Source organism: Acipenser ruthenus, chromosome 33 (genome assembly GCF_902713425.1).
Source record: "Acipenser ruthenus chromosome 33, fAciRut3.2 maternal haplotype, whole genome shotgun sequence".
NCBI lineage: Eukaryota > Metazoa > Chordata > Actinopteri > Acipenseriformes > Acipenseridae > Acipenser > Acipenser ruthenus.
Genome location: NC_081221.1, coordinates 2,811,104 through 2,829,834, shown reverse-complemented (window position 1 = coordinate 2,829,834; position 18,731 = coordinate 2,811,104). Strand labels below are relative to the sequence as shown.

Here is an 18,731-nt window from a genome sequence, read left to right as displayed (position 1 = left end):
CCAAATTTCACATGTATAAAAACCGACAGGTTGGAATAAAGATAACAGCTATGTGATATCCGCAAATGGGGATAAGTTATATGCATAAAGAATCACCCTGTAAAAAGTGTCTATGTTAAAATTGGGGCAAACTTATTCCAGTAGGAACTATTTGCTACATTAATAACTTTTTTTTCTGAGCTAATATGAATTATAGCATTGAAGAAGATCCTGACCTCCATTTTCAATATTTTAATGAAAAATAATCTATAGATGAGAATGGAATGAGGAAATCTTTTTAGTCCTGGCACTTAAGATTTTCTAGAAAAATTGAAAGCAAGCTCAAAGCCAGGTTAAGGTGGATTTAAGGTGGAAGTAATGACATTTCTAAATGTTCTAGTAATAGAACCCAGAACCACTTTGGATGATTTGAATAACATTTAAAGCTATTTATTCCTTAAATATTTGTGGGACATTTTATATTTAAAAAAAAAAAATAGTTGCTATTTAGCGATTTCTTCCCAGCATTATAAAATTCTCTTCATGCTAACATTCTAACAATTCCAATCCCCCTTAAAAAGTTTGTTGCCGTTCTGAATACAAACAGCTGCGCCAACATCATGAGGAGGTTGATCATTTGAAACCACATATTGTTTGTACGCTACCATTTGCTTTAAACCTGCAATAGTGCAGTAGTTATTTTTTAAGCATTTAAAACGTAGTTGTAAGATAGCTTTTCGATTATATATGCAGTTTAGCCCAAACTCAATGTTTAAGGACAACTATAATATTCTTGTTTTTACAAATGCGGGTAAAGGGCTTTAGTTTCTGCTCTACAACACACATGGTACCTCTAAACAGGCAGTGCAACCCTTCATAAGACTGTGTAGAGGTTATGTACAGGTTATGCTCTCAGATACTTTACAACTGTGACCTTCTAACCTATAGATACCAGACCGTCTTCTGCATAGCCACCACCCAACACAACTCACCCACACCACACTGCATGTTTTTCAAAATGTTTTTGTCAAGACCCAGCAGTTACCACTTACGAACTTCTGAACCCATGCTGTTGGGCCACTCCTTGTTTAAAAACAGGGCATTTAAAAACAAAGGATATACTGCAAAAGCAAGCTGCCTCAGAGGACCATGACAATCATAACAGTATACAATGAACAAAACACTGTCACTTTGAGGAGCAGGTACAGTAGTGTGCAAATTCATTAGAACACCTCCATTGCTATTGTGGATTTGATTTGTTGTGCATTTGAAATCAAACCCCTGTAACTGAAAATCCTGGGAAGTTGTCAAAATTGGCAAATTAGTGATTGTTTAATTTAACTGATGACTTTAATAGGCCACAAATGTAATTAATTTAAAATAAGAGAAAATGTGGCAAAATTCATGACTTTTTAGAAGTTGTAATTAAAGCACAAAGTGGTCTAACATTTTTTTCACACAAGCGCCTATTTTTTCTATATCACTGACTACTGAGAAGTGCCAATGGTGGAGAATGGTGTGCTAACAAGGGACGAGCCTTGATGGGCCGAATGGCCTTTTCTCGTTCTCAAACTTTTCTTACGTTTTTATGTTATGTTAAGTTTCGCATCTATGCATATAATAGTATTTTAAAGTCTTGGCAGAAGAACTTGTCGAACCCCATATAGTTCACATATCCAGTTTTAAAAGCATAGAAATTAAATAAAATAATCGTGACTGAAGGGGATATGGATTTTTATAGTTTATTTTTTCAAAGCGGAGGGCCAGATTTTCAGAGCTTTTTACAAAAAAATATTATTAGCGCAGTTTTACTAAAAGTTCAATTACAAATTGAACACAAATAAGAAAAAAGTCAATACTACTTGCGTGGTCAGATGTGTGACTTGTTAAAGGTTATATATTCAGTGTAGTCAGTGTCAGGTGTGGTTTGTGCCACCTTGCTGATAAACAGTTAAAGCCACAAACTTTTCTCAAAGACTTCAGTTTATAAGCCAAGCTGGTTCCTCATAGCTGTTATTCACTCTGATCCATTGCAGCCTTTATCCACTGCAGCCTTCATTCACACACACATACAGATGGTAAGTGTCTTCTGTTAATCTTCAACTAATTTACAATTATAAGTCTAATTTTTAATGAGATCTAAGAATATCAGAAAACAAGACATATTTTACAAAAGTACTATAGGAAAGAACAATTTCAATTAATATCAGTATCATAACAAAATATGTTAAGAATTAAGACTAAAAAAACAGGTTGCAGTTTTATATTAGGTGTGTCTTAATAACTGTTTTACACACACGTGTAATAATACGGTTATTACAAAAATGCATACCATGTTTATAACTATTGAAATACTAAAAGATACTTAAGAAATCCAGCGAAAAATGTTTAGTCTAGATGTCTTTCACAATGTATTTATGTTTGCCATTTAATTTATTAGTATTTCTAAATTTAGCACTATTGAGAGTTTAACAGTTTTTCAAGTTGCAAACAGTGATGCAAAAATCTTAGCAGCTTTGTTTTATAGGTCATCCCTCATTGCTTTAAATGCTAAACCTCAGCGCTAATGACGACTATGTAAACACAGATTAATCCGTTTTTTTTAGAATTTCTAGGTTTAAATCTTAGAATTTAGTGTGCTCCTTTGCACTTTCTATCTGTATTGTTTTTAATTCCAATAGTGTACAACATGTTACTGGGTGTTTGTTTGTATTTGTGTGGTTTATAGGAGCACTTGTTGTCTTCAGATTACACTATACTAATAACTACTATTATAGCAGTATAGCAAGACAACATGGGGTTCTATATAATGGCAACAATGTTTAACTAAGCAGGTTCTAAATTGTATTCCACCACACTTCATATTGAACCCCTGTTCGTTCTATTGATGCATTATTAGCTTGGGTAGCTGAAATTCATACACCATGTAGAAGGATTCCTGCTTTACTAGGCATTACAGAAACGACAGGTTATAAATATTTATAAAGCACCTTATTAGCGCCATTATTAATGCTTTATAAGGTCCGCTAATAAACACTTATTAACCATTTATTAAGGATTAATAGATGCTCCGTAACTATGAAAGAGCAAATGGTTAATGAAGTGTTTATTAGTGGACCTTATACAGCATTAACAATGGTGCTAATAAGGAGCTGTATAAATAGTTATAACATGTTTGTTCATAGTTTATATACTATGTATTCATAGTCTATAAAGGGTTAATAAAGTGTTTATTAATGGACCTTATTATAAAGTGCTACCCATATAGGTATAATATAAATATTATTTTATAACAATGGTTATTGCTGGTAATTATTGCCCAGTTAACACCATATAATATCAAATATCGAATTCCACTAATGTAATAATCAATGTACCTATATATTTTTTACATAATTTCATACAATATAAAGTGACATTAGCACCTAATTGCAAAACGTAAAATATTTAAATGAACTGAACCACAATTATTAGATTTTTGTGGTTCAGTTATTACATTTTTGTTCTTTGATGAATCATCGCTGTACAGTATATGAATGGTCTTGTCTTTCTCCAAGATGTATTAGATAGCTTTACCTGTTTTTAAACTGTACTGTATATTACTCATTTGGGGTAAGGGCAGGGGTGACATTGTGCCAACCTATTTCCCGGTCAACTTATTTCCTACGACACTGGTACTCACTGGTACTCAGTAGCGGGACTTATTTTAATGGTGGTACTGGGTGCCGGGACTAATTTCATCTGCTTTTCACCCAATGCGGAGAATCATGGGAGTTGTAGTTATTTATTTTACAGCATGGTGAAGTGATTTGGTTGCGGGCAAAAGCAGAGTAGGTACTGTCATTATGAACTATATTTCTAAATGTTATTGTTAATGTTTCTGTCGTTTAAACAATGGTCTTAAAATGTGTTTTATGAAACACTGGTATGTGTCTTTAATTTCCTAGCCGCTGCCTCGTTGGTTTGTACATGTTGTTATTTTGAAAAGCGTATGATTTAAATGTAGAAAGCATTAATCATAATGTTTTAGTTTTTTTTTTACTAATATAAATCCCCCTTGGCATGAATTTCCAAAGCACGCTGATGGACTGCAACTTACTAAAATACTTTTATCTATGAATAAATTAGAAAAACGTCTTGACAAATTCGTCTTAATTGTATAGTAAATATAAAGCAAAAGTTTCCAGCCACTTCACGTATTTACTACTCGGCAAGTAGTTAAAAATAAGAACTTAAAACATTTGTAGATTGGGTTGCGTTTTAGTCTTTTCTTTGCGCAAAGAACCGCAAATAATTGCCTTATTTTATTTTATTTTTTTAGGTTAAAGATTAAAAGGGCAACAAATGTTTAAATGAAAGAAGCTGTGTTGGGTTGTTCAGTAAAAAAAAAAAAAAAAAGTTTTAAGTTAATTCTGAATTGCGTTATCTACCAACTGCCTTTTATTAAAACAAATGAATTCATTGTTTTTAGATTGATTTTGAGAAGTTGCAGCCAGCTGGGATGTGTAGGGCTCTACAGCTCATCATGTCAAGTTCCAGGAAAAAATAAAAAATAAAATAGTTTTAAGTTAATTCTGAATAGCGTTATCTACCAACTGCCTTTTATTAAAACAAAGGAATTCATTGTTTTTAGATTGATTTTGAGAAGTTGCAGCCAGCTGGGATGTGTAGGGCTCTACAGCTCATCATGTCAAGTTCCAGGAAAAAATAAAAAATAAATAAGTTTGTTAGCGCTTCTCCATTAACTCACAATGAAAGGTCTGAATGATCACATTTGTACACAGTATCTAAATACAGACCTCATGGGAACTGTTTGGAATATGGTGCTTTACATACAAAAAGCCAGTCATTATCATCTTTGATTCTGGATGACACAAAGCACTTTTGTAAAATTGTATGCCAAGGGACAGGCAACTGCACATACCAGTAAGAAAATAAAGCTATGCTTTGCAAACTTCCACAACGTCGTTAAGTGTTAATTTACTACATGCTCATCACATAAATGTAAACGAGAACAGCCAGTCACTAATGCTAAAGCAAAAAACCTTAGGCTGGCCTTGAAGGAGCAACTACAAGTGTGTCCAGCAAGTTCAGACTATGAGCTGAACCCTGACGTCATAATTATTCAACTAAGTTTAAATTCAACTGACTTCGGGGTATATTATGGAGTAATTGTTGTTTTCTTTAGTGCGGCAGAGAAACTATCCGAATATTCGAACGACCATTGCTGCACATGACTTTGAAGGCAGAAATCCATGTTTTGATGTGATCCTAGTGTTGTCTGTTATGAGGACTGTAAACGGAAACCCAAACGGTGAGTTTATTAAAGTAAAATCTGAGTTTTCAAAAAAGACAAGTAAACCACAGTGACTTTTGCTACTTTGTTTATTGTGCAGAAACCACAATGCCAGGGAAGGATTAAAAAAAAATTAGAGAAGTCTACTTTTTTAATACTGTTTCAGGGATATATGTTCCAATCCAAGGCTATCATTGTAGCACGGCCAGGTCCTGTTGTAGGTGAGTACCCAGGGTCTGGAAAGTATGGGGATGATTTCAGAGAAATGGCCAAGTACATGTTACATTAAAAATGAGAGGGGTATTTTACCCCCTCTTGTGCATTGTTTGACTTACACCTTTTTGTATCATTTTATTGTAGCACAGTTTTTTTATAGCATCATCCCATCAAAATTTCAAAATTTTTAGGATATCTTAAAACAAAACTCCCTCTCTACAGCAGTTACTGCATAGTGTAATATTTCTTAATGCTTGTCATTCAAGGTTTAACTTCAGTGTTATATTACAGTACATGACATGAGTGATAAATGCAAAGGGTACAACTCTTTCAGTATTTTCAGCATTTTATAGTGAATTGGTTATATTTTATCAGTTATTTATTTATTTATTTATTTATTTATTTATTTATTTATTTATTTTTATAAATTTCGTTTTTGCCAATTATCTTTTATTATTTTCTCCCAAATTTGGAATGGCCAATTATTTTATTATGCTCAGCCCACCGCTACCTCGGGAGGGCGAAGACGAACACACACTGTCCTCCAAAACGTGTACCGTCAGCCGACCATTTTTTTTTCACACTGTGGACTCACCATGCAGCCACCCAAGAGCTACAGCGTCGGAGGACAACGCAGCTCTCAGGCAGCTTACAGGCGAGCCCGCAGGCGCCCGGCCAGACTACAGGGGTCGCTGGTGTGCGGTGAGCCGAGGACACCCTGGCCGACCTAACCCTCCCTCCCCCGGGCAACGTTCGGATAATTGAGCGCCGCCCCCTGGAAGCTCCCGTCCTCGGTCGGCAAAGGAATAGCCTGGACTCAAACTCGCGACTTCCAGACTATAGGGCACATCCTGCACTCCTCGTGGAGCGACTGTACTGGTTGCGCCACTCGGGAGACCCCATCTGTTATTTTTTAAGGCTTATTTTGTATTAAACTTATTGTGTACCAATATGTATACATTTTAAAAGTATTTATTCATTGGTACTCAAATTTTCTCCATTTTTTAAATGTTTACACCCAGCTGCGCATACAAGTACCTGCACTTTTTTGTTGACAATTTCAGCACTGGGTAAGGGTCTTTTTAGGAAATCTAAAAAATACATTCTCATTACAAAAAAAACCAAAAAAACTTTATATTTTAAACGTTATTTCGATTGACCAATTCTTGTAAAGGCAACCACTATTTATTCTGTATGAGCGATTCTGCTTGCAGTCAGAGAAGGCACATTACAAAACAGTTTTACAGCTTTTAAATTTAAATCCAACACCAAGAGGGGTTCTACTTTATTATTTAAGTGTATTGTTTATAGTATGCTGTAATATTAACACTTTCATGCATGGAATATTGAAAATAGCAGCAATATATTTTTCACTGAGAATTTTTTTCATTTTTTTCCATTGATTTATACGGGGGAAAAAATGGCATCCTCAAATGAGGCAAGCATTAATTTTGTGCCTTCCATATGTCCCCATGTAGAGACTAGAAGAAAGGATTAATAAGTGGCTCCAAGATTATAAAATGCGGTGATATCATCTAGAATATTGTCTTCAGTTCTGGTCACCTCGCTACAAAAAGGATATTGCTGTTCTAGAAAGAAGAGCGACTGGAATTATCCCGGGTTTAAAAGGCATGTCGTATGCAGACAGGCTAAAAAAATTGAATCTATTCAGTCTTGAACAAAGAAGACTACGCGGCGAGCATTCAAAATTCTAAAAGGTATTGACAATGTCGAATTGAAAAAAAGAAACATGGTCCAGGGGTCACAAATGGAGGTTAGATAAAAGGGCATTCCGAAAAGAAAATAGGAGGCCCTTTTTTACACAGAGAATTGTGAGGGTCTGGAACCAACTCCCCAGTAATGTTGTTGAAGCTGACACCCTGGGATCCTTCAAGAAGCTGCTTGATGAGATTCTGGGATCAATAAGCTACTAACAACCAAACGAGCAAGATGGGCTGAATGGCTTCCTCTCGTTTGTAAACTTTCTTACGTTCTTATTAAAATAGCCCCCTTAATCTGCTTTAAGACATAAAACCCTTGGCTGTCTCTCTAAATCAGCACTTTAACACACCAAGTAGACTAAGCTGTTGTTGTTTTGCTGTTCTTACAAAACACAGACATGTGCTTGACACATGTTATAACAAATATGGCACGTGTTTCATTTTTTTTCAAGTTCCTTATCTCTGTGGTTGCTTACTCAAGATTGGTCCAGTGACAAACAAAATGTTATTTTTCCGAGTGATCAAATATTGAAACGAATTCATATACTTTCCAAAATAGTTAACGATTAGCTTCTCTTACCGATACAAATTGAATAAGGAGAACCATAGTAAATCTGAAATCCAAAGACGTTTAGCATGAAGTACAAAATACTAAACAACGCTAATCTGAACCACAGCAGACTGACCTAAAATGCAATTCTAATGAAATGCAGGCTGATAGCAGCTGTAGACACTTTAATATCACAATTCTATGATAAGTGTGTAAACAATTTACAGCAGTCTCTGTATTTTTTTATTCAGAAGATTATTTCTTATTAGTAATAAAAATGTAGGTACCAAAATCATAAAACTAAGACTAGACCAGGAGTTTTTAGTATGGTACAGATTACAGTCAGCACAACGAACAAATCACTAATCTGAATAGCGTCAGGTTGAAACTTGAGGGTCGGCTACCTGGTATTATAACACATGAAACAACTCAATTGTAATTCCATTTAACACTGTACATATTGACTTGAACCCTTTTTTTTTTACACAGCTTCCAAAATAACATATTGATTTCAACAAATCATGTGTGGGCAATTCCTGCTTGTGTTTTAATAAAAGGGCAGATGTTATTACCAGTAGGATTTTTACTGGAACTCAGTCAGCTGATTTCAATGCACAAACAAATTCTGATTAACCATTTCCCTTTCTCTAAAAATTAAGGTCAATTATTCATCTTCCTTCAGCCCTGATGTTAGGTCTACTGGCAGCAGTGTTTAACCCTGTGATGCCCAAGCATTTTTTTAAATGAGAAAAATTACTTTATTTCTGTAATTAGATTCTGTTTGTTGTACAGTCGCTTTGGATAAAAAACCAGGTGCCCAGATTGTAACCAGCCCAGAATAGTTTTGGTCCACCTACATTTTCTCAGACCTAACGGATCAAATTAAAAGTCACGCAATGCCAGCTTAGAGGCGTTTGGTTTTGATTTGATGTGGTTGAGACCTAGTCATAGTCTCCTGACTTGCTCTGCCAGTAGTGAATGGCATTTGCTTCCCACAAGGGGTGCCCGATAGTTACCTCTTTCAGAATAACACTAAAAAGCTACTTTAGAGATTTTCTATATATGTATAAGGGCTTCATTTGCATATGGTTAGCACACTATATGAGTAATCTGTACCAGTCATTACTATTGTAATGCCTTGGGAATTGTACCTTTAGAAGAAGCAGAATAGACTACGGGGCATACATAACTATGTAATAATATTATAATAAATGGGTAACAACCAACATTGTATGCTCTTACAATGTCACTACATAAGTGTGTTATCACATGACAATGGCTTGTAACATGTTATTACAATGTAATTACATATATCAATAAAATGGTATTTACAAAGCCATTTCCATTTAAATACACAGTCGTTAGGAATTATTACAATAAGTATATATATATATATATATATATATATATATATATATATATATATATATATATATATATATATATATATATATATATATATATATATATACATATATATATATATACTCGTGTTCAAAAGTTTGGAAACAACAAATGTATTGCCCACGTTTCCTCACTCAGACACCTTAATTACTAATAACTGGTATTTCTGAATAGATAATCAGCTCCTATATATTTGAAGACACCTCACAAGTAGAATGGTTCCCCACTCTTTTTTCTAGGAAAGGAGTTCTGGGGACGGGGAGTTTGTTTCCGGATAACTTCACTCAGACTACTTGCTTGCTAAATATCTTGGTATCCCAGAATAGAAAATGGTCTCCTCTTAAAAAGTACTGTGGTTCCCAAATATGATCCACTTAACTATCAATGTGGAATGATTGGGTCTGACGTTTTCTCTTCATTTCATCCTTGTGACAGGATAGCGGCGAGACAGATTCAGAAGCCAGGAAACTGCAGTATAATAAAATAAAGGTTTAAACAAAACACAAAACGTAGGCTGGGCATTCTCCTGCCCTACTTACAAAAAAACTGTTCAGGCTGGGCAGAGCCTTCACTGAACTTTTAAAGACAATATAGAGAAACAACACAGATCCACTCACCACTCCTCTCTCCTAACAGAACCCTGTGCTCTCCATTTATAGGATGTGGCTGCTCCCAATTAGCACCAGCCACTTTCTCACATGTTTTTGGCAAGAACTGGAATTAACCCCATCCCTGCCAACCACCACCAAAACACACAATGCCATAGTATTTACAGGCTGCTACAATCCGCAAAAGTAGGTTTCTGGTTGAGGATTTCCAAGAACAACCCTACATTGAATACTGTACTAATCTTGGCAATCACCACTTAGGAAAAACATTTTCTGGATAAAATAGTGAACAAATGCTCCACCCAGTCATCCAGCATTATTAGTAAATTAATCATATTTAGGGAACCACTGAATTTGTGAGACGGACTAAGCTTATAATTGTATTAAGGCTAATGAAAAATCTGTTATATATATATATATATATATACACACACACACTACCATCTTCTCTTTCTAACTCTGTTTTGATAGTATCTTAAACAGGGTGCCAGAACAAGATAGAGACCAGATATCTTGAAATCAAACATTCGTATCTGTGCGACAGCACTGACTCCACTTGACGTTGTGGTTGGAAAGTATTTACATAGAAACCTAGATGTGCTATGTGAACCAGCATGTAGGAGGATTAAAAAAAAAAAAAAAAAAAACGAAACAGACCACTGGTTCGATATTGAGTTCAGTCAGCACAAGCAGCAGTACTTTGTGTTCAATGCAATACAGGCGTTGCTTCCAGTACTTCCAAATCTAGGGTGTTTATAAAAATAGCACTGGTAGTGACTGTAATATGCCCACCACCAAGTCACAAGCCTATCATAAGAACATAAGAAAGTTTACAAACGAGAGGAGGCCATTCGGCCAGGAAGTTCAGTCTCAATCTCAGGTGTAGTCGATCAGGACTGGAACTTGACAAGCTATGTCACATGACTCGTATCTCATATCACAGCATTGCAAGTGTTCTCTGCGCGTCATAGCGCATCACTGGACTTTGCTGTTTTCACCTGCGTCCATCACACACCTGTTTCTGCTGCCTCTGATTAAGGATTACTACGGATTTGTCTAAGAACATCGGGAAAGGACACTAGCTGTGGACAATGTGTTGTTATTGTATTAGTTAGTTATTTTAAATGTTTAGAATTCTTCATTTGTTTTATATATCTGCTGTGTCTTCATCTGCCATTTCTCTCCATATCTTTATTTTTCTTTTTCTATTTTATTTTTCCTTCTTATAAGAAACATTTTAAGATTTGAAATGTATTATTTTTATATTTTGTTTAATTTCTGTAAGTCGCTTTGGATAAAAGCGTCTGCTGAATAATTAAATAATAATATGAATAATAATGATGATGATGTCCCGTACACTGTTTGATTCAGTCAGTAGTCCTCTAAATGCAATGATACATATACCTAGGGCTTCTTTAAGAAGGTTAAACAAATGCCAAAGAAGACGACTGCAAAAGTGCACCAACTATGACTGTGTGTAGAAAATAGTTACGTGCATTACCTATTATATGTGTTACTAGAAGTTCAGTATACAAATAAAATTTGAATTTGTATAATTTTACTGGCACATTCAGATTTAGGACTACACCACTGGTCTCAATGCCCATCAACCCCTTGGCTTCTCTTTTTGTGTGCAAAGAAGTCCAGTGCTGAGCTTGTAAATTACTTTGTGATGTAAACTACTGTCCCATTATGGGCTAAACTGAGACTCATATTTCACAAGTCAACTCCACGCCCAAAAACTGTTCTGTAGACCATGAATAACCAAGTCGATTTTTAACTATTTCCCTTCCCCCCCTCCCCCCCCCCCCCCCCCCTCCAGAGAATGACCACCCCGGAATATGACTATTACGAACTGACCTCTGATTACATTTCGGAGCACACATCCGACTACTCCGATATTCCCATCAAGTGCGAAGTTGAGGACCCCCAGAGCTTTGCCAGGGTTTTCCAGCCCTGCATACTGGCTGTCGTCTTTGTCCTTGGAATGGTGGGCAACATCTTGGTCCTGATCACATACATCGTCTACCGGAGATTAAAATCCATGACTGACGTCTTCCTCCTAAACCTGGCACTGGCTGACCTGCTCCTGCTCCTCACACTTCCATTCCGATCAGCAGACGCGATCCATGGCTGGGTCTTCGGAGACTGGCTGTGCAAGGCGGTGCGCAGCCTTTACAGCATCAACTACTACAGCGGCTTCCTGTTCCTCACTTGCATCAGCGTCGACAGGTACATAGCGATCGTCCTGGCCACGGTCGCCCACAAACTCAGATCGCAGACCATTTTCTACAGCAAGGTCAGCTCTGCCCTGGTGTGGCTGGTTTCCGTATTCATGAGTGTGCCGGAAATGGTTTGGAGCAAAGTGGTGAAGATAGACGACCTGCACTGCGAGATGATCTTGGACGTGGAAGACAAGCTTGTGAAAGCCGCCACCCAGTTCGCGCAGGTGACAGTCGGGTTCTGGCTCCCGTTTGGCGTCATGCTCTTCTGCTATTCGGTCATCACCAGGACCCTGTTAAAAGGAAGGGGCTTCCAAAAGCACAAAGCCCTGAAGGTCATCGGCATCCTAGTGCTTCTTTTTGTCCTCTTCCAGCTGCCGTACAGCGTCGTTCTGTTCCTGAAGACCACCGATTGGCTAGGGAGCAAGCAGATGAACTGTGCCATCCGGGGAGCCAAGCACGTGGCAGAGGACGTGACCCGCAGCCTGGCGTTTATTCGGTGCTGCCTCAACCCGCTCCTCTATGGGTTCGTGGGGGTCAAGTTCCGCAATGACGTCCTGCTGCTCCTCAGGGATCTCAGGTGTATGAGCCGGACCCAATACAGCTGTTCTGCCAGGAGCCCTCCAAGCAGCAGCAACAGGTTTTCATTCATCTCCAACGGACATACATCATCGTCTTCCATGTTCTCTCTGTAGTTTTTAGCACTTTGTTGTAGGGCTGTACTGATACACTCATAATTGCCTTTCAGAGGTCCATTCATTCATGTACTGATTTCAAAACAAGACAAGCTGTCCTTCCCCTACAAGTGAGTACCAAATGTTTGGTGACTGTGTATACAGTATATATAGGGCTTCTGATCTGATTTTCAGTTTTACCCAATAAAAACCGATAAAACATCCCCGATACAAAACAAATGAAATCCGTGTACAACCAATAAACACTGGAAATGGTTACTCAATTCATGTCGACTCACCCCTTTCCCATTTAAGAAAACGAAAAAAATACTACCTTTCCCAGTGCAGCTGGGCAATGTCCCTCCTTCTGCCTTGTATATATCATTGATTCATTCTGAATACTTTAACCATCCCCTCCCCCAACTACTGAGTGGCAGCAAATTCCTACATTTCTATTGGAGACTCTGCTTGCAAGATTTAAAACGAGATTACAATTAGAAGGCTTGTTTGCAGGATTTTAAAGCTATATTACAGTTAGATACAGAGAATTTAAGCAAAGGAAAGAAGCAAAGAAAAGAAGGTACAATTAAGTGTGCAAGTACTGTCGAGTTACTACACATATTGTGACAGAAAAAAAAAAAAACGCCCAAGCATTTTGAAAAGTAACCGAAAACAATAATTGCATACAGTATATAAAAAGCGAAAGCCCTGAAAAAAAAAGATTTACATAAAACTCGAAAATATCTAAAAATAAGCACCGAAAAATGAAATTAATAAATACAGAAAAACAGAAGCCCTAGTTATATGTGTACTGTCTTGTTATGTGTATCTGTATAGGCTAGGCATTCAAACTAAATAAAAAACAAAGTACATTACTGCACTGGAAATGACAAACAATCTATGTATACTTTAAAATGAAATTGTAAATAAATTTGGTAGTATTTAGCAGCAACTGATCATTTATGCAAATTATTGTACTCTTTATTGTTGTACAGAATAATTCAGGTGGTTTTAGAAACCAGAAAAATGTATTCATGTAAGCTTAGAAGACTTTTTTTTTCTTTGCAGTGTAAGCAATCAATACCAATGTCTGCCTATGCATATTAAAGCCTGTGTAGATTTCTCTTTTTCATGTGTCAATAAACTCACTTGCTGATCAGAAGAACTGACTGCACGTGCAACTTCAACCATTTTACTTGTAATATTTATTTTCACCACAAGAGGGAGCCTTTGGTGAAGGTTTTAATGTCGCTTTAACTTTGACCTTTAATAATAGCTTCATAGTAAAAGGGTTTTGAAACAGTCTGGTTTTGTTTGGTTTTTGTATTCCCTTATACTGCTGCCGTCAATCTATTTTCTTCTTCTTCTTCATAGTGCCTTGAATGCATTGTAGCAGACTGTGTACCTTGTTGGCAGTCCAGTTTGTGTATAGTCCCAGCAGGCATTGTTAGAGCACGGCATTTTAAATCTCCTGTAAGTACAGTACACACTTAATTTTCAATGGCATGCACACTAATAATTCTACCTAGCCCATACCTTCCCTAGTGAAGAAGCTACGCTTTTAAAATCCATTCTCCTACCTCTTATAAGCACTAAAAACGTTATCAATATTATAGTAAAGTTGTGTATTGGTATTGTTGTTGGGATTCACCTAAAGCACGTATATGCCCTCTATATATAAGAAATACTACATCAAATTTAAAATGTACATCCTCTAGAGGGCGCCAGGTTGCTCTCGGGCTTACCAGATGTATTGGCGAGAGCTCTATTGAGGAAGCAGGGGAATGAAGAACGTGTCACGTACCGCTTCCCTCCTAAAAGTATATTATGAGAAACTGGCACACCCTACCAATTAACTCTCCAGTCATTCATTACCAGATCCGTTTCTCGAGCTATGTTCTGTCTTTGACGTGCTTGAAATCACAATCACACTGTGTCATGTTAACCCTTTCAGACCTGAATTATTTTGGTTTAGTGCTGAAGAATAAAGGACCTTAATGAGTATACATGAAAACAAGACAGCGTTCTTTTTTTTTAAACATATATTTATACACTACCACAGACTGGGGTAGCTGTCTCAGGTACCTTTTACAGCAGGACTACACTTACCAGAATGCACTGCGGTGTGTGTTCAAAAGTCGGGGCTGTCCCAAGCTGTCCCAAACTGTCCCATTGTACATGGAGTGTTATATTAAGTTGGCTAAATCTTTGACACCAGCGAGAACATGAGTACAAGGTATATTACACGAGTCCTTGCAATGAAGCCTGTATAAAAATAATTATACAGTATATAGGATAAATCAATTATCAATCACAATGATATCCCACCTTGGCCTGGACCAAATCAAAACTTTGACAACCCGCTAATCGCATTTAACAAAACTGTATTTAATAGCGTTATCTTTTTTTGTAAGTATCTTATTTCTTCTACTCATAAAAAGAAAACGCTATTAAATACAGTTTTGTTAAGTGTGATTAGCGGGTTGTCACGGTTTTGATTTAGTCCGGGCCCTTGTATATAAATACACTGTAGTCTCACAATGACTATCGTACAGTGCAACTTCGCATAGCACAGTTTAGAAATGCATATATTAAGTGTTAGCATATTACATCAGCAGCTACATTAAAGTCATATTAAAAGTTACATTTCAAGAAAACTTTGCAGTATGCAAATTGATTCTGATGTTGCCAAGTTACATAGTGGCATCCAAGGGTAACGTTTCAGAGACTATGAATCAGGACGTAATGACAGATACTGACAGCTCCACAAAGACCTCACTTTGCAACCCTGTGTTTTCTTCCGCCACAGCTGCTGTTTGAAAGCGGGGAAGAGACTCTTTTTGTTTCAGGCTCATAAAACAGAAAGGCCAGGTTTTATGACAAGCTCTGTTTGCCTCCACTTTGAGCTTGATCTGAGCTTCTCAACATCAGACCAGATTGTTTAGTCTGCTTCATTTTTTCCTTTGTTTGTTTTTAAGAGTTGCGTCGTGGAAAATGCTGGATTGACAAGCAGCAATATTTATCCAACATCATGACCCTTTTTACAATGACCACACTCCCCTCTACCAATGTGACGACACCGGGGGGGGGGGGGGGGGGGGGGGGCAGTTCAGTCTCCATGCAAATCTAATGCTGGGCTAAAGTCCCTCCTTTAAATTGCACTACATTTTAGGAGTTCCCTTTTGGATTATTATCCGTTGACTACTTTCTTAACACTGTTAACATGTCGTGCATTCTTTGTTACTAGTTTATAAACAACGGAAAAAGGTGACCCGTCCTACTACTGCAAGAGAGATTAGTTTGCTATTTACAGTTTATAAATAGTTTACTATATATGAGATATGTTATGAATACTGTACCCTAATCTGTTTATGATCCTGTTATGTATGTTTTGCATAGCTGTGCTGCTCGGATTTGATCATTATTTAAAAGGCTTACGTACACTAATATATGGGGGTTAGAAGAGCTTGTTTATCAGAAATGGTTATTATTATTATTTATTTCTTAGCCGACGCCCTTATCCAGGGCGACTTACAATTGTTACAAGATATCACATTATTTTTACATACAATTACTCATTTATAGAGTTGGGTTTTTACTGGAGCAATCTAGGTAAAGTACATTGCTCAAAGGTACAGAAGCAGTGTCCCCCACCTGGGATTGAACCCACGACCCTCTGATCAAGAGTCCAGAGCCCTAACCACTAGTCCACACTGCTGCCTGACTGTTATGAAAGTTGACCATAGCTACTCACCTCAACCACTATTTTAATAGCAGGTTTAATACCAGCTTTGATATATATATATATATATATATAGCACCCATGACCAAGATTATGAAATAGCTCTTTCATACAGTGCCACCTGGTGGCTCAGTGTTTGTATAGCTGCCAAGGTCCGAGTTAGATTCTTATTCGGCGCATGCTCTTACTGTTTACCATGTCAAGAGACAGAATTAGCACTCCTCACTTCCCTACGGCGAGTAAATATTTCACAACACAGCTGTGTTTTCAGTCGGCTGGAGCGTCAGTGTTGGTTTTGGAAGCAGTGTAACCCAGCAGCCGGCTAGATCTGAGAGTCCTGAACTGAAATTCATGGCTGTCACCTCTCCAGGAGTTTGAATCAAGACACGTAGAAGCCAAAATGGCAATTTAACTTGGAATTTCTGTGTTCTTGTGCCTTGATCCGACAGCCAGATTCACTAAGCTTTCCCTTACAAAACTTTGGGTTTGATGTATGACTCTTGCACTACAGTAATACAAAAAGAATATAAATCTCATTGAGGGTGCTGTATAAATGAACTACGCAGTATTAAGACTACTGTAGGAAGTGTAGTTTTACGAGAGGAGTTATAAAACAAAAAACATACATAGACGATGTATTGACGCCATTTTTCAGAGAGTTTTGCTCCAGTGCACTTTTGCTTTCTAAATAAATGATAAAAATAACATTACACTATACTGTTAGCAGGCCTGCTTTGCTTAGCTTTAACCCAGACTGAACAAGAACAATAGGCATGCTTCTGAAAAGGCATTATCATGATAAAGTGTTATCACTGGAGGATCACAGGGTGCCTTCCAGGAGGGGTTGCTTTTACTGGTATCTATAGAAAGTTCTCTCCCCACCCAGCTATCCTACCTCTTGTTGCTTTAGCTGCTTCCCAGGGCCCATCTGTCATCAGCCCTGCTTCATCATCAGCTGCACGGCCTTCACGGCAGAAACACAGCTGTCTTCAAACTCCCTCTCGCCATCACCAACTGTGTCCTGTTCACCAGCTTCACACCTCCATACTGCAACACAGCAACTCTCTCTGAGGAGACAGGAAGCAAGAAAAAAGGTTTCTGTTGTCTGTTGTGGATGGTTAGATTTTTATGAATGGCAAGGTAACCTATTCTGGAGATAAAAAACATACACACACACAAGTTGGAGAGAAAAAAATCTAAGACCCCACTATTTTTAAAAAAAATTTTGTTTAGATAACTCATTACTCATACATTATGTGTCTCTAATTACTGTGCATTTATATTGTAGTTACTTAGTAAATACATGTGTACTTACACATAATTACAATTTTATTAAGATACAATGTACTTGATGTGTACATCTTTTTTTCAATATATATGAGTACACAGTTGCATCAGAAGAGGGTTAGGGTTGGGGTAGGGTTATATCGTGCAAAATGATTTACACATTAAGTACATTGTAACTTAATAACATTGTAATTATGTGTTTACTAACTACTATGTAAATGCAGAATAATTAGAGACACGGAATGTCTCACTTCAGACAATTGGAGGTTGTGTGGTCCATTGATTAAAGAAAAGGGCTAGTAACCAGAAGGTCCCCAGTTCAAATCCCACCTCAGCCGCTGACTCATTGTGTGACCCTGAGCAAGTCAGTTAACCTCCTTGTGCTCCGTCTTTCGGGTGAGATGTAATTGTAAGTGACTCTGCAGCTGATGCATAGTTCACACACCCTAGTCTCTGTAAGTCGCCTTGGATAAAGGCGTCTGCTAAATAAACAAATAATAATAATTGAATTGTATGAATCTTTGCTCTTTTCTCTACATGGCAATATAAACACAATGTTTAAATAAAGCATGTTGTTGGTCTATTCAGCGGTGGTGGATGGATGTAAACAACGGCATCATTGAAATCATTAACAGAAAGGGGCTGTTTGAAAACCTAAATCTCTAACAAGGTGTGTGAGTCCTTGGAGTATAATTTAGTCTTTAAAAGTGAGCCAAATTCCAGGTTACAAAAGGTCTTTTAAAAGGGTTACAAATTATGCAAACTGTGCCTTGTGGACAAGGCACAGTCTATCTGGCATGTTATACATTAGCTATGGGTTTCTATTTACTAATATGCAGCCATGCTGGTAACTCTAGGCACACTGCTGCACACGCATTAGTAACCATGTATGAACGGGAGATTTTAATTTTTAAAATAGCTGGAAGGAAAGTGACCCATATCCATTAAGATTTCAGTCAGAGCAAGCTGTAAAAAAAAAAAAAAAACAGAATCCCAACACATCCCAAAGAACTCCCTTATAAAAGCGTACCA

The 18,731-nt window shown here is 37.3% G+C and overlaps 1 protein-coding gene across 1 annotated transcript; it reads left to right on the top strand.

Annotated features, from left to right (window-relative positions):
- The first annotated feature begins 1,974 nt into the window (after positions 1–1,974).
- Positions 1,975–13,464, top strand: LOC117433209 (C-C chemokine receptor type 7-like). Its single transcript, XM_034055275.3, has 2 exons — positions 1,975–2,057; positions 11,597–13,464. Exons 1-2 carry the CDS (start codon positions 2,055–2,057, stop codon positions 12,689–12,691), a joined length of 1,098 nt encoding a protein of 365 aa, XP_033911166.3. The 5' UTR covers positions 1,975–2,054; the 3' UTR covers positions 12,692–13,464.
- Positions 13,465–18,731: the final 5,267 nt, after the last annotated feature.